Source organism: Cyrtonyx montezumae, unplaced genomic scaffold (assembly GCF_038088225.1).
Source record: "Cyrtonyx montezumae isolate F1298 unplaced genomic scaffold, pur_monq_1.0 scaffold_8, whole genome shotgun sequence".
Classification (NCBI taxonomy): domain Eukaryota; kingdom Metazoa; phylum Chordata; class Aves; order Galliformes; family Odontophoridae; genus Cyrtonyx; species Cyrtonyx montezumae.
The window spans coordinates 98,501,331-98,518,468 of NW_027072089.1; the positions used below are offsets into that span (position 1 = coordinate 98,501,331).

The 17,138-nt window shown below is 34.9% G+C and overlaps 1 protein-coding gene across 1 annotated transcript; it reads left to right on the plus strand.

Annotated features, from left to right (window-relative positions):
- The first annotated feature begins 776 nt into the window (after nt 1–776).
- Nucleotides 777–16,855, plus strand: NME8 (NME/NM23 family member 8). The gene is made up of 15 exons (XM_065752882.1): nt 777–809; nt 911–968; nt 1,799–1,905; nt 2,996–3,067; nt 3,881–3,997; nt 4,465–4,531; nt 6,039–6,118; nt 8,038–8,130; nt 10,243–10,400; nt 11,095–11,273; nt 12,294–12,438; nt 12,720–12,824; nt 13,453–13,604; nt 16,084–16,228; nt 16,633–16,855. The coding sequence occupies exons 1-15, from the start codon at nt 777–779 to the stop codon at nt 16,853–16,855; spliced, it is 1,734 nt and encodes a 577-aa protein (XP_065608954.1).
- The last annotated feature ends 283 nt before the right edge of the window (nt 16,856–17,138 follow it).

Genomic DNA, 17,138 nt, shown 5'->3' on the forward strand with positions numbered 1-17,138 from the left:
TGCACAGATAACAGAGATGACAATGGCAATTTCCTTTTTCCCGTGACAAAGGCTACTATCTTAAGCAAGAGCTACATAAACTTCCACTTCCACTGCTGATCCAGCAACACATATATCTTTCAGTCAACATCTATCTGAAAACTGAAATCAAATTTCACCAAAGTATGTAATTTAATAGATAGTTTTTCCACTCAGATCAAAGTTAAGTATCTATTAAAGAGATTGAGAGAGAGAGAGAGAAAGGTATGTTTTATTAATGAGGGTACGATGAATGCATCATGATTCAGTTTGGCAGCTCAGTCGTGGGACACATGAAAATCATTGCTTTACATATATCCCAAAAGACAAGGAACTTGATCTAATGACATTTTGAGTTGAAGCTCTTTAATCATTACTTTTCTGAAATGATTCACTGTCACAGCAGCTGTCATCCTATCCAAGGTTCTTTGGTCATGCTTATCAGGGCAATTATGAATCTGAACGATGTTTGAGGTCGAAGAATACTGAAGAATTTAACAGATTAAAAAGCTAACTTTTATTCAGTTTCCTGTGCTATACTGGTTGTGCTAGTACGTCTCACATTGCTGCACAGAATGCCAATGTGAAGCACAAACAGCCATTTTTGTAGGGGCTTCAGTGAGGTTAAGTTTTAAGGAAATCATAGCACGATACCATGTTGAAAACATCAGTTATACATGGCACTAATGTGGCTCACTTTTCTTTAAAAATATTGTATGTTCTTCATGTTCTGATATGTTTCCTGTAATCACAGGGAGATGGCAGGCCAGAAGAAAGAAATCCAGTTTCAGGTATAAATTCTAATTACATGATCAATTCTAGAGACTAAAATGTTTATTTTTTTTTTTAGTTTTGTTTTAAAATGTTAAAATGTCAATTCATTTTATTTCAGACCACAGTATGCAACCAAAATGAGTGGGATGAGATGTTGCTGACAAAAGGTGTACTAGGTACTGACCATTACTGTTTTCCTGACAGTTTCTCATGTCATCCCATCTGTAACACAGAAAGCTATAAAGATTAATACTGTACAATCTTCTAAATAATGATTGTTAATATATTTGAATATATATCATGTTTATGAATAAATGTTATCTTCTATAATACATAAATCATGTTACAAATCATATTATATATTACTTTATCCACTTTTATATACTTGGGTTTAGAAAGTGCATTTCAAGTATTTTTTATGTTAAGTGTTAGGGCATTTCTCTGGAAGGTTTTCCCTAAAATCTCATAGAGACTAAATTAATACTGTACAGTAAAATTCAGAAATGAATCAGTCAGAATTTTTCAGAATACGTCTTTTGTATTTTTCCAGTCCTTAGTTCCCTGAATACAATAACGACATCTCCTAGATCACTGAGGGTTTGCATTTAGGTAGAGGGAAAAAATCTGAAATGGGATTGTATCTACAGAATAGCAGTAAAGGGAAAGGAATTATATGCGTGAGCTCCTGGAGGGAAAAATGTAGAATAAAGATTTTGAGATAAATGAAAAGCAATAGTGGGGAAAAATAAAGAGGAAATGTAGCTGTTTGGATTAATCATCACAAACAGTATTGCAAAGTAGATCACTGCTGTCAAAAGTAATTGAAATAAAAGAGGAAATCATGATGTTTCCATTCAGTATATACATGAAGTATTCACTGATTAGCAGAGGGATGAATGGTATATGTAACTAACTTCTCAGTCCTACACCAACACACTCCTATGTATGTTTAATTTTTGAAGTTTCTCATATCAGCATTTTGTAATTTCAAAACATTATATTTTAGTAATAGACGTGTATCAAGCCTGGTGTGGCCCTTGCAAAGCTGTAGTAAACTTATTCAAAAAACTGAAGAATGAGTTTAGTGAAGACGATGTGCTGCATTTTGCAGTGGTAAGGATATAAATTATGTGTAGAACTTAAGTTATTGTTTATGTTAAATGCATCTTTTTATCTGTTTGTGTCAACAAGATTTTCATTTTACTTTCCTCATATCAATTGAATCATTACAATTTTGGTCTGGTTGTCTTTCTTTACAATATCAAATTATAAGATTTTCTTCAGAGGTTAATTAGAAATAGCATTAAGTATGGAAAAAATTATAATAGAATGAGAGTTAATATCCCCCAAAGTTTCTTTTCTGCGATATGAGTTGCTGAAAATTTTGGAAGACAAACTATATTGTTTTTGTTTTTTTATTTTTTTGTTTTTAATTTTATGTCTGCTCATTATTGTCACATTTAAAGTTCTTACACCCTTAAAAATGTTATATCTTTCTCCCAATTATTTCCTTGTATTTAATTTTTAAAAGAGCATAAAAACGGAACTGAAAAATAAATTATCAGAAAACTATTGTACTAGACATTATCCTCTACAATGGCAGTAGATATATATTCTGTATCTCCAAAATATATCCTGTATGTAGGAGTCATATATTTAAAGTAGATAACATTTGTTTAACAGATTAACTTCTTCACAAATGTTGACAAAGCTCATCCCCTCTCTTGTTACTGAAAACTTTCCATTGTTTGATCAGCATTTTGACTTTCTACAGAAAGTATATGTATCACGAACAAATGCAAAAAAAAAAAAACCCAACAAAAAAACCAGTTAGTTATGTCCAGAGATAATCTGCAGTACTTTTTCTTTGAGTTGGCCAGGTCACAAAGAGCTTAGTAAGGTGGATATTTTCTTCTATCAAGACTGCATATACTGCTTCCCTGTTTCTGTATGTTTATACGTGGAAAAACAGTGCTAGGGTGACATTTTTCCATGAACAGCTCCTGTAATATGAAGGGAGGCCAACCTCACATTACCAAACCAGTTCCTTCTTCAGCACTAGCAAGTGGCATAAAACTTTACTGAGATGATGTGACATGATATATGGTAGCAGTTTTCTTTCAAGCAGAAAGATCTTATGTACATATATGCATATGCATAGATATAAACAAGTAAGTACATATTTTTGTTCATCTGCCTTTAGGCAGAAGCTGACAGCATTGAGACTCTGCAACCATTTAGGAATAAATGTGAACCTGTTTTTCTCTTCTGTGTTGTAAGTATACTGCATCTGTTTCTATTACTGTATCATCTATTTTTGCATTAATTTTTCAGTAGATCAAAAATAAATGTAAAACTGTGTAAGTCTTGCCTTTGCATTTTACAGTAGATGGGATTTTATTACCAGATGTTGCTTACTTGAGGCTTTTTCCCATGGCTGCATCTGTGGTTCCTGAGCAGATTTCTGTTGTGTTTGTATGTAGCACCACCACAGCTTTATGGTAGCCACATTTTTCCTAGTTGGTGATTGAGAAATCAGAGTAAGTTTTGTGGGTTTTTTTTTTTTTTTTCACATAAAGTGCCTACATTTGTCTACGCTGGAATGCTTATTCTGTCCTTAAAGATCATCCAGTTCCAGCCCCTCTGCCAAGAACAGGGACAGCTTTCACTAGATCAGGTTGATTGATGCTCTGTCCAACCTGACTTTAAAAATTTCAGTGATAGAACATCCACAGATTCTCTGGGAAACCTGTTCCAGTGTCTTATCACCTCATCATAAAACTGTCTTCCCTGTATGCCATCTAAATCTGCCCTCTTTCAGTTTAAACTACTGACCCTTATAATTGTGAGCTAGTTTTGATAAGTTTTTATAAGCTTCTTTTGATAAGTCTAGAAATTAGATAAAAAAGAAAGAAAGAAGTGAAGATGAGAAAAGTTCATTCTGAACCAGCAAGGCATTAGTATCTTCGATATTAACGACAAAAACAACATCAACAACAAAACCACAATATAACATGCTCCAAAACTGAAGTAAATGTGTAAACTAAGTGACAAGAACTCACTAAGAATGTTATTTCCTCTTTCACAGAATGGCAAAATTATTTCAATAGTGAGAGGTGCAAATGCTCCTCTTATAATTAAGAAAGTAACAGAACTAGTACAAGAGGAGAGGAAAATTCTGGCTGGACAGATGGAACGACCCAAGGTATTCACAAAATAATAAAAAAAACCATACATAAACAAGTATTTTTACAACACTTTATGAATTTATCTCAATACCTGTGACCATTTTCTGTAATTTTTTTTTTCCTTTGTAGTAAAGGGATTGTGTTTTTAGAAATATCCCTTGACTTTTTAGAAACAGAGGAAAATTACCGATTGCTATTTGATTCAGTCAGTATGGATTGCTAACAAAATGTCACTAGCAGATAAACCAGTCCAACTCATCATCTTTTCTTTATTTTTTTTTTCCATGTTCAGTAAAAGGAAACTTTAAACTAACTATAGATCGCTTATGGAAAATCAGGCTAGCCCAAAACTGTTCCTTCAAATTGCAGGCTTTCCTGAGTAGCAAGTATGTCATTTAAGAAAAAAGCGTTGTAAGGATCTAATACTGTTTAGTAATTTTAGATTTACAATGGTGATTTCCTTCCGTTTTTACAACTACCCTAGGTGGATGAACTTGTTTTCCTAGAAGAGGAATTGTCAGAACAGTCTATTGAGGAGACTGTACCCAAGGGTAAATATACTTGACTTATTTTATAAATTTTAGTTCTTCAATTAACAATTGCACGTGTCAAGCTCCAGCAGATCTTCCTTAGGTTCAGTTAATAACATGAGAGTTTATGTTTCATAAGACTTCAAACTGAGAAGTTTTCTTCTGTAAAGAATTGAGACACTAATCTTTCATTAGTGTTTTTCATTAGTGTTTTCAAGCCCTTTTAGGAACCTACAGGATTTGGGTTGTGTGTAAGATTAGTACCTGAAAGTAGCTTCTACACAGTCCTTTGTTAGCTACGTACATAGGTCACTCTGAAAGTAATACCACCCATTTATTTCCATGGAAACTACAACAGAGACAATGATCAAAATATGTATGGTATTGAAGCTTCTTGAAGATGATGCTTCATATATCCATAGAATATTATTTAACAAGACTGAAATGGAATACTATTTTCCATCTTCTCTCTTATATTTCTTTTCCTGTGAGAAAGCACTCGGTCCCTGTCATGGATTAAATCATGTCCCTTCCTACTTTTCACATCTTCTTCATTGTACGCCATAAGTGGCATGCTCCTGACTTCAGCATTATTTTTTTTATAAATCCTCCACGACTTAGTAATACAGTATTGTAAATCCTTTAGAAATTATATACAGATTTCTCACTAAGCTGCATAATCTCAATAGTCAACAAAATCAGGGCAAAGAGTTTAAATTTGGATTTGTCTCCATGTTAGGGAATCTTTCAAAAGCTCTGAAGCACTAATACTCTGTTGTAATATATTCCTTGCCACATGCAGGTGCCTTTGAGTGTTTTATAGTATTGGCAGTAAATAGTAGTCTTGTTTTTCAATTAGATCTGTAATTAACTGCTTCTGCATTGTTTGGGATCTTATTAAATTACATTCTAATGCTTAAACATAAACCTTAGACTCTACAAAGATAACGTGTCTTCTGAACTCTTGCGGTTATATGTACGCTACAGATGCTGCAATGGTATATCTATGAGCAGAAATACCTCTTGCTTTAAATATTAGCTTGTCCTAGCAAGCATTACTTCAGCAGTTATTTATTGCAAATGACACAATGCAAAGGAAATAAACATCTACTAATACAAGAAATGTGCGTTTTACTGGAAATCTCTGATAGTCATAGGAGATTTTCACTGCAGTATTTGTTCTTTTCACATTCTAGTCCAGCTCATAGAGAGATTTCCAAGAGAAAGCATTCATCTTTAAATGTAGATTTTGCACCACACTTAGCTGTGTATAGACCATTTCTCTACCACATGACCAAAAAATACCAGTGGTTCACCAGGAATGCGGATTCTAGAGATGACCAAGGACCACCCAAGACTTTAAGATATGCTTTATGGAGTCACTTAATTCTTGGAAGGACTTCTTGATTATCTGAATACTAAAATAGTGACGTATTTAAAGAGACTCACTTGTAAGTGATAGAAAACATAGCTACAAATATATTCATAAACATATTCACTGCCACATGATTTTTTTTCTGTATTATAGAGGAAGAAGTTACATACTCTGTTGGAATTATAAAACCTGATGATGTCTCAGAGGGACGTGTAGAAGAAATTAAACAAAAGGTAGAACTTGAAAAGATTCATTCATCCTTTTTAGTCAGGTGGCACAATAAGATAGAAGATCAAATAGATCTCAACTTATTTCCAGGCTTTATAACAGTGCTTGTTAATGCATCTGTTAAGGATAGAAAAAGCAAGCAAGTTTATTTTGCCCAGAAATATAGTATTTGGATGTATACTGTTGATCTAATATTTTACACCAGTAAGTAAGGTATGACATATATATGTATATATATATATATAAAGAAGACGAAGGGCCTGGAGCAACTCTCTTATGAGGAAAGACTGAGAGAGCTGGACTGTTCAGACCGGGGGAGAGAAAGCTGAGTGGGGAATCAAATTACTGTTTTTAAGTGCATGGGTCAAGTCATAGTGGAATGGACTCTTTTTGATAGTGAGTGACAATAAAAACAAGGGGCAATGGGCAGAAACTGGAGCACAAGGAAGAACTTCTTTGCTGTTAGAATAACAGCACTGGAGTAGGCTGCCCGGAGAGGTTGCGGTGTCTCCTTCTCTGGAGAAATTCAAAAGTAGCCTGGGTGTTTTCCTGTGCAACAGGCTATAGGTAGCCTAGTTTAGCAGGGGGGTGGACCCAATGTTCTCTAGAGATCCCTTCCAGCCCCTACAAGCCTATAATTCTGACATGGATTAATACTGTGGAGATCATTGATACGTGGAATCCACAAGCAGAAGAGTGCCATTTTTCCTCATACTGGAATAGAAATGAAATCTAGGAACTACAGTGATGAAGTTAATTCTTTCAGGTGCACAAGACTGCAATTGTAGGCACACATAAAGCAACTAATCAGCTCACTGTAGGACACTGTGTACGTGCACATAAATGACTTAGCATATGCTTGTAAATTGTAAGACTGATTTGTGTGCACTAGTAATTACTATAATCAGACTGAACAGTAATAAGAATCTTAATGCATCAAAGGATTCCACATTTATTTAAGCCATCATACAAGAAAAGAGAAATTCTCTTTCCTTTCAGAATACAATATTGTAGTTATTATCAATTAAGTTAGAGGATATACAGGAAAGAAAATCAGTGCTGTATACCTTGTTTCTGCACTTTCTTCATCTTGACCAGAAAGAGAGGAGGCTCAATAAAGTCAGAAACAGCAGGCAGTGCCTGAAGGCAATTTGGATATAGCTGAGCAGCTGCTAGTTGGCTATATCTTTACAATGTCTTATGAGGTCTGTACAAATACTGTTTCCATGCACAACCTTTTTCAGGACTATCTGAAAACTTAGCAGCATCATAGGGGATTTTTAAGAGTAGAGTACTGCTAAGCAGACTGATGCTGGCATATGGGGCTGAAGAACACTATCTTTGTTTACATAGATACCATATACCTATATCTATCTATCTCTTATCAGTGGAACTATGAATTTTGATACAGATCATGTAAATGCATATCTCATACATATTTGAATTTAGTGCAGTGATTAATTAAAAACAGTTAATCATAAAATACATTTTATTTTTGATATCTTCTGTTCAAGTCTAGCAACCAAAAAGTTAAGCCTATTTGTATTGCAACGGTTACTGACAAATGCATACTTAAATGGTTACTGTGGTTATAATGCAGATTGTAACATTTTTAGAAGTAGTTGCATGTCAATCATTCAGAATATTAAAAAAATAAATTGATGTTAAATAAAAAGAATTATTAACCACTATGTGATTGAAAAATATAATGCAGTGCAACGTGTACAAAAACAGTGAACATTGTTATCCTGAATTCAGTAAAGGGCTTTGAATTTTAGTTTAGGCAAATATAGGAGTTCTATTTTGAATATTTGAGATAATTCAAATTTAAAATAGCATCCATAATCAATCATCTCTAGATTTACATAGAATTTTATATATATCTTCCATCAAATGCCACTGAGTAATGTCTGAATAATTGCAGATTAGAGACGCAGGCTTTGGCATTGCAGCATCAGAAGAGAAAATCCTGACTGAAAAGCAAATCAGAGAATTCTACACCAAGAAAAGAGAACAGGTAGGAGGACAGAAACCCCCCACACAAACAAAAAACAAAAGAAAAAACTGAACAAAAGGAATGGGTAAGGTATACTGATGTGGCTGTATATATTTTTAAATCTCTGGCTTGTAACTTCTATGGTGAAGAACTGAATTAGTGGATTAGTACATAGAAAAAAAAATTCTCTTTCTTCTTACTGACTTTTGTACAAATCTAGCCTGGTAGCACTCTAACATTTTGACTAAGTTGCATTCAACTTCCAGTTAAAAGATAAAATACTCTATTACATCTTTCTCTTATCAGAATATGCTTGATCCTTAATCATGGCCTATGTCATGAAATGAAATTATGTTTTTTACCATTAAATGGCAGTGGTTTAACAAGGTAGCAACTGGATATTATCAAGAGGCTTGGCAGAATTTAACTAAAGTTAACTTTAGTTAGCCTTTCTTTTTTTACACAAGGGTTTGAATCACAAAAAAAAAAAATTATGCATCTTCATAAATATTTATTTCTATTTAAAATCTGAATAAAGTAGTATGGAATTATATGCAGATAGATTGTTTGACATTATCAGAGGTACCAAGGTAAAAATAAAGGGCTGATATAATCAAACAAGAAGCTGAGAAAACGTTCCTGCAGTGCTACAAAATGAATGAGAGTGAAATAAGACTGTTTTTACTGAAGCCATAGGGAAAAACAGATAGTAATGATCAAATTATTGCACTGTCATTTAGAAAGGAGGTAACAGGGTAAATATGAGGAATTATGAAGAGCTTGGTTCAGCAACGTGGGATTCTAGTTTAGACAGACAGAGGCAGTTTTGAAACACAGGTGTATGTTGTCTTCATGAGAATAGCAGCCAAATTTGAGATTAGTTAGATGCAGTGGAAGACATAAGAGGAAGACAAGAAGAAAGCGTATAGTGTTTGATACATTACAGCACTACCAGACTGTAGTAAACTGCAGTCAACATTAGAATAGTCAGGCTATCAGAAGCAGTTCAAAGGGCTCTGTGTGTGCTAAGAGGCCTGTTACGTTATTTGCCATCCTTGAAGTGTAATTCTAAGCTGAAAAATAAGTATGTTGAAGTAACAAGATAGAATATAGACTTTGTGCTCAGTGGGAAAAATTCTGATTTAATGCTGTGCTAACCTGTTGAAGGTTCAGGGACTACTGATTATAATAGAATTGAGACTCAATCAGGTATAATTGGAAGATGTTCCTTTTTAAAGATGAAGCCAGGAGAGCCATGTCTAATAGCCATATCTATTTCTTCTGATATGAATGAGAGTATTTTTAAAGACAGCCAAGCATACTCACTTTATGCAATGTACTAAATGTATTTCATTCAGTGTTTTCTTTGAGGTTTTTCATCTTGTAAAGTGGTTTGCATGGATGTGTAGATATGAAGGTGACTGAAAGACAAAAGCAATACATATGAATATGTCATCCTCATATTACCAAAGGAATAATATATCATGCACAACCATATGAGGGTGGCTGATAGAGAAAAGATAGTCATATTTTAGAAAAGTTAATGCAATTCTAATATTGATGAAAAAGGTGATGAAGAAAATATTAAAAACTTTCAAGAACTTAGAAAGTTATTTTCTGATTAAAATGTCAATTCACATGATTGAAGATTGAAACTGGAGGAGTAAAAAGAACATGGCAAAGGCAACGATGGAAAAGCAAGCACATTTCTTGCAAATATTTTATTCTGTATTTCCCATGAGCTACTTGATTTTTGGTTTCAAAAATTATGCATGAAATTTTATTGCAGCATGTGGTAAGTGCTATTGCAAGTATAGCATTTGATCACATTGAATTAATTTCTAGATCATTTTCTCCCTCATCATCTGCACTTTAAACTGGAAGAATATATAGTGCTTGCTTGATTTACTTTTATTACTTCATTTATCTCAATTAATTGCATTTTAGATACTTTATCATTTTATTTTCTCAATGGTGGATCAAAAAGTCTTTCAAACCGTTTGATAAGGTTTTGAATAACATATGAATTTTTTTTAGAAGAGAAGTGTAGTTACTTAAAAAAGGATGGTTTCAATTCTGATGATGAAGTCAGAGTTCATGAAATTCATGGCAAAAAAAAATTACATTTTTTAGCCTGATTTTGATGATTTTGTTCAATTCATGATGAGCGGACCATGCCACATTCTGATAATCACCAAAGGAAAAGCAACAGATGCTATTCCTCTCTGGAAAGAACTACATGAAACAAGTGAAAGCATGCCTGATGAGACCAAGGCTGAAGAGACAAACAGGTAAATATCAATGTCAACTGGAATATGCAGTTCAGTTACAGTATTCCAAAAGCATAAAAAACAAAGAGTTACTCTTACGTACTTGTACATGCCTATGTGGACAGGACTCAGTGAGCAGTCAGAGTTCTTTATGTGGTCTTTTACAAGACCATCATTACACATCATTACATTATCTATATGTTCTGTGGGAAACATAGAAACTCCATGTATCCCAGGGAAAGATAAGCAAAGGGCACTGTTCTCTTGCTAATTTAGAACTAGAATTGAATGAGTTGCCTAAGAACAGTGCTGTGCTTCAAAGTTGGTGTAGTCAATGCAATTCAACTTCATACTAGTTCACTAAGACAAAGTGACTGAAGCATGCTGGGATCACTATATACAGCAAACAAGTGGGAGGGGTTGCAGTTTGGTTGGTTGGTTTTTGGTTTTGTTTTTAACAGAGATACGTAAGTAGATTGCTGTTCATAGTCATGATATCTTGGAATGCCTGTTTTGCTCTTATAACAAGTATTTAGGAGAACATTTAATAGGATGTTAGTTGCATACACAGCCCAAGACAACATAGCATTTACAAAAATACAGATATTGTACTGAGCATCGTATTTAGATTTACGCATAGCAGTATTTAAAAATCTTAGTTCCAAGAAAACTTGTTGTAACCTCACTAAATTATGGCATCACTATGTCTTTCTAGGCTGCAAGAAACTGAAGAAAATGAGACTATATCAAATATATGCGATGTACCAGACAGTTTTGAAGATGCTAGCAGGCAACTTGCCTTCTTTTTCCCAAATTTTGATACAAAAAACACAGACCAAAAATTCGAAAAGACATTGGCCTTAATTAGACCTTGTGTCCTGAGGGAAAGACGGAGTAAGTTTTAAAACTATCTTTTCCATCTAGGGCAAATAAAAAGTCTCATATTTTGAATTTCAAGAATTTTAACTCTACCAGTGAAAGGAGTTAGATTATACTTTCTGCTCAGCATTAAGCTATCAGAAATCTTTATCAGGAAGAAATTATCAAACTCGTTAGCCATGTACATTTAGAATATAAATGTCAAAATCATTTTGTTCCTTTAGAAGATGTCTCAGAGAAGCTAGCATTTTTCTAAGTATACTATAACATTGTACCTCCCACCATAATATAGTAGCTGGTACTATCCCTGACTGACAGGTCTAGTGTAGATCAATGGCAAGTGTGAAGAAGATCTGACGTCAGGATGTGCTACATTGCATAAGATACTGCTGCTCACACATAAGTCTATCCAGACAAGGTGTTTACAGATTGGATTAGAAAATCTACCCCATTACTATGAAGCTCCATTCAAATAAGTTTCTTATGTATATTTATATTTCTTGCTAAATCATAGTTAGCTTTCTTATTTAAATTCAATAATTTCTGTACTGGAATTGATATAAAAAGATTTTTAAAACTAGAATTTTGACCTTCCCATGTATTTATTTTCTTGATTACTACCCAGTAGTTTTCCAAGACCGCTTTTGCAGTCCTGTGTATAGAGAATCATAGTTTTGACTTGTGCCTGATATTTATGCATATGTTTATATAAGGCTTGATTAAATTAATATCTATGTAAAATCTCCATATTTTCTTTCATTGATTGCAATGCATATTGAATTTCTCAGTCAGATTCCTACTGAGATTTCTGAAATGAGAGACAACCTTAAGAAAGTGAGCATCAGCTTTATGAGTGTCCAGGCAGCTACCGAGAACATCTAGCAGTTGCCTTAAATTAGCTTTCTATTCTTCAGCTTAGAAATTAACTCTCTTGTAAAATATTAACACTGTTACTAGAACGCCCATTTCATTTCTTCACAAATGTATGAATTGATGAGAGGTTAGTGATTTAGCATTATTTCAATAATTAAACAGATTCCATTATGCAAAGCATAAAGGATGATGGCTTTGAGGTAGCAATGCAGAAGGAAATAATGCTATCTGAAGAACAAGCACGTGAATTTTATAAAGAACATGAAAATGAAGACTATTTCCCAGCCCTGCTAGAGCAAATGACCAGGTAAGGGGAATGAAAAATGAGACTCTGGATTTGTAAATGACACTGAAATTTTCACAACAAATAATTGAATGTGAACTTTGAAATTAAAATTTATTTATGCTTTGTGATGTTTTATTAGACTGTAGCTGTTTGAAAAGATATTGGTTTTAGCCAATATTTTAATATTGGTTTCATTCATAGGCTTTGTTTTCCTGGCCTCAACTACATGTGATCAAGTTCTTTTTGCCAGTTACATAAAGTGTAGTATTTGATGCTTCTGATGTCGGTTTTCTATTTTACAGTGGTCCAACCCTTGTACTTGCTCTAACACGAGAAAATGCTATAGCACGCTGGAGAGATTTATTAGGTCCAAAGACTATTGAAGAGGCAAAGAAGAATCCAAACAGGTAGTACATAAAAAAAAACCTGTCATCCTCAGCTTCTAGTTCACCTTCGTGTTCTTCATCTCAATGAATATCATATTCCAACTGGTGTAACTATACTGCCATCATCAGGAAGCTAATGTACATTTCTGCAGCTTGTTAAAGTTTTCTTGGATGAAAGGAATTACAGTAAGAGTACTTCAGTATTGATTTTTTGTTAGTTCTATTTGAAATAGCACCATTGTTTTTTAAACCAAATGCCTGTTTTCTTAGATTAAGGAAAACAGGTCATTGGTGGATTGTGTTATTTGTGACTGAGTTTCTTCACATATTTAAGGAATTAACACCTTATTTTCTCTCCTGCTTGCAGCATTGTTCTAATAAGTTGCTGTGATATCTTACTTGTTGGCAGAAGTGCTTTTTCATTAAGCAAAAACTGGTATTGTCTTCAAAATATAAGAAGATGACAGGAAGGGAAGTATTTCATGTGGCTAATTAAAAAATTGATTGCTCCATCTGTAGGCAGATTCTTACACCTCCAGGGAGATCGAAGATAATTTAATTTGCCAGATCAACTTCAATACTAATGTTACAGTTAGTCATAGTTAAAGCACAAGATAACTTAAATAATTTCACTGCTCTAATCTCCTAGCTTACGTGCGAAGTATGCAGTCAAAAACATAGCTATTAATCAGCTGCATGGTAGTTCTTCACCTGACGAAGCTCAGAAAGAATTAGAGTTCTTCTTCCCTCGGGAGCACACTTTGGCATTAATCAAACCTGCTGCTGTTAGAAATCACAAAGGTAAGTGACATAGAAAGCATAGGCTACGTGTTCAGATGTTATTTCTTCTAGGGCAAATAACCCGAAAGAATAGTACCCACACAAAATAATGAAGGTGGATGGTATATTTTGTATGGCTTATCCAGATGGAATAAAGATAACCAGTAAATAAAGAAAGGCTCACCTGTCACTGATGGTCAAGATTCATCCAGGATTCCATAGAGGAGGGAATCTACAACAAGACAACCTTCCCCAGTTGTGGTCAGCCCTTAAATGGGGTTTGGGAGAGGTGGAGTCAGACTGCACCTCTTTCGGGTCACACAGGTGTATTGCCTTCATCTGTGCTCCTGCAGCTGACTCAGTGTTCGCCTTAGGTGATCAATCAGTGGTTCAGGCCGTGATTCAGCAGTTCCCATACATTTCTACAAAATATTAGCAGTGTACACTGCAGTAAATCATGCCAGATGCATTTTATTTATTCTATGAAATGCTTTTTCCATGCAAATAAATGCTTTTACAGGACTTGCATAATTCGTATCAAGGTTTCAAAGGTGCCATTTCTTTGCTTAAGTAGCCTACAACTCTTTCTTCACAGGAATACTGTTGAATTGAAGTGAAAAAATTTTTAGCTAAGTTAAACTGTTTAAAAGCCAGACACATGTCCAAACTAGATGTTCAGTGTTCTTTTAAGGACAGAGAGGCTTTCCGAAATCATGCTACTGATTTTCAGACACTTCTCTGCTGACTCAAAATGAGCCATTGCTGAGTTTGGTGGTTTTCTGTACAATCATAGTATCACAGAACCACAAAATCACAGAGACTGGAAGGGACTTCTGGAGATACCTAGTCCAACTCCCTAATAAAGCAGGCTCCCTACAGTAGGTTGCATATAAAAGCATCTAGATGTAGTCTCTTCTACTCCTGGGCAGAGTAGAATGGGAGAATCACTTCCCTCAGCCTAGTGGCCATGCTCTTTTGAATGCACCCTAGGCTACCACTGGCCTTCTTGGCCACATCAACAACCTGCTGGATCATGGCCAACCTGGTGCCCACTAGAACACCCAGGTCCTTCTCTGCAGTGCTCCTTTTCAGTAGGTCAGCACCTAACCTGTAATGATGCGTGCAGTTATTTCTCCCCAAGTGTAGGACTCTGTACTTGCCATCATTGACTCTCATCAGGTTCCTCACTGCCCAACTCTCCAGACTGTCCAGGTCTCACTGAATAGCAGCACAATCTTCTGGTGTGTCAGCAGCTTCTCCCAGCTTTGTATCAAGAGCACACTTGCTGAGGATGCATTCTATCCCAACATCCAAGTCACTAATGAAGATGTTGAACAAGACTGGACCCAGTACCAGCTCCTGGGAACACTGCTAGCTACAGGCCTCCAACTGAACTCTGCACCACCTGAATGTTCTCTGACCAGATCCTCCTCAACCAAGGGAAAATCTTCCTTTCCCCAGGCTTTCTCTCTTACCTCCAGGGTCTGGGATTCCTGAGAATCCTTTCTTGTTGTCCTTGACCTCCCTCACCAGATTTAATTCCAAGTGGGCCTTAGCCTTCCTTGTGGCATCTTTGCATGCCCTGACAGCGTTTCTATATTCCTCCCAAGTAGCCAGACCCTGTGTCTACATTTCATAGATTTCTTTCTTCCATTTGAGATTTTTCATAAGCTTCTTGTTCATCCTTGCAGGTCTTCTACTACTTTTGCCTGATTTCTTACTCTTAGGGGTGCACTGATCTTGAGCTTGGAGTAACTGTTGCTTGAAAGTCAACCAACTCTTTGATGCCCCTTACCTTCCAATGCTCTGACCCATAGGATACCTCCAAGCAGGTCCCTGAAGAGGTAAAAGTTGGCTCTCATAAAGTTCAGGGTTGTAATTCTGCTTATTGCTTTCTTTGTTCTGTCCTTAGTTTAACTTGCCATCAGACACAGAACGAGAAGAAAAGGTCAAAGTAAAAAGAAAAGCATGGAATCTCGCCTAAGGATTTTGCTTCCACATTTTTTTTTAACCTCTGGCTCAAAAACCTCTTGTTAGCATTCTTCTTTTCTTTCCTAGTACAGTAGTCTTTCTAATTGTTAACTCATCATTGGCTTTGTTAGTCTTTCTTCCCCTCCTGTAGCAATCTAGATTTATTTTATCAGGCCAACTGGTGTGTGATGTAGCATTGCAACTACATTCCACATTCTGTCCAGTGTCAGAAATAATGATGAATGCTACTAGTATAATTAGCAACAACAGAGGTTTGTGACCTGCATAGAGATGGTTCTGTTCTGTGACAGCAGTTTATTATATTTTGTAGAAACTTTAAAGCGTTTGTAATATCGTTGACTATTGCTTGACATTGTAAGTAAAATTTTAATAGATACTGATGGTTTGTTTTATTTTAAATAGTAGGTGTATTTTTTTTCTCAAACATTTAGTGTTTTTTGCATTTTTTTTCTTTTTGATTTGAGCTAGTTACTTTAAACAAGAGTGAATGTGATTGTTATTCTTCTAGATGAAATTATGCAAAAAGTTACAGATGCTGGATTTACTATCTCAAAAATTAAAGAAGAAGCTTTAACTCGTGAAATGGCTACACAGTTTTATAAAGACCATGAAGGAAAGCCCTTTTTTGAAGAGCTAGTGACATGTATGACTGAGTAAGTAACTAGCTATACAGTACTGAGTTATGTAAAGTATGCATCACATCTTTGAATTTACAGACTCAAAGAAACATTAAATTCCTTATGTGGGAAAGGATTTTATACTCTGATACTTTCTCAGGGAAGTTCAATCAATTTTTCAGTGTTTTATGATTACTTTTTAGCATTAAGTGCCCTTACTTTAAAATGAAAATTTACAACTCTTTCCAAAATTATGGACAGTAATTATTTTGGATTTGTTTCTCAAAGAACTCATTTCATGCAAGATAGATATTTTTATCACAGTATCTTTGTATAACTGTTGATAAAAGTGTTTCACATAAACCTTCACAGTATCTCTGAAGTTAAAGCTAAATCTGCATTCACAATAGTGGAAAAACTTCCATATTCTGATTTTACAGGGGCCCATCGGTGGTAATGGTCTTAACAAAGGAAAATGCTGTCCAAGAGTGGAGGAAATTAATGGGTCCAACAGATCCAGAAATGGCAAAGAAGAGTTTTCCTGAATCAATTCGAGCTCAGTTTGCACAAAATATTTTGTCCAATGCTGTTCATGGGTCATCTAATAGAGAACATGCGCTGAAAAGCATTGAGTATGTATTTGGTGAGATTGATATAGACTGAACAATTAGTGTATGATTTTTAAAATTTAAAGTCAAGTCAATAGAAACATTTGTGTGCCTAGTCACTTATATTTAACTTAACATGTAGGTACATACACCTATTTTCCTCCATATTTCATCCATCTTTTCTTATGAGCCAATTTCTATGCTATAAAGACTATCTATGTAACAAGTGATAGCTGCTAGACATTTGATGTTAGCAGTGATTTATTCATGTATGCTTGGTATATCTCTTCAACAAATACATGCTTTTAAAATAGCCCACGAGTGTGATGTGTTTTGTG

Bases quoted from the DNA above. Each gene is read 5' to 3' on its own strand.
- NME8 (XM_065752882.1), top strand. From the start codon at position 777: ATGGCAGGCCAGAAGAAAGAAATCCAGTTTCAG. The intron at 810-910 runs GTATAAATTCTA...ATTTTATTTCAG, and splicing joins AGAAAGAAATCCAGTTTCAG to ACCACAGTATGCAACCAAAA. The intron at 11,274-12,293 runs GTAAGTTTTAAA...ATAATTAAACAG, and splicing joins TGTCCTGAGGGAAAGACGGA to ATTCCATTATGCAAAGCATA.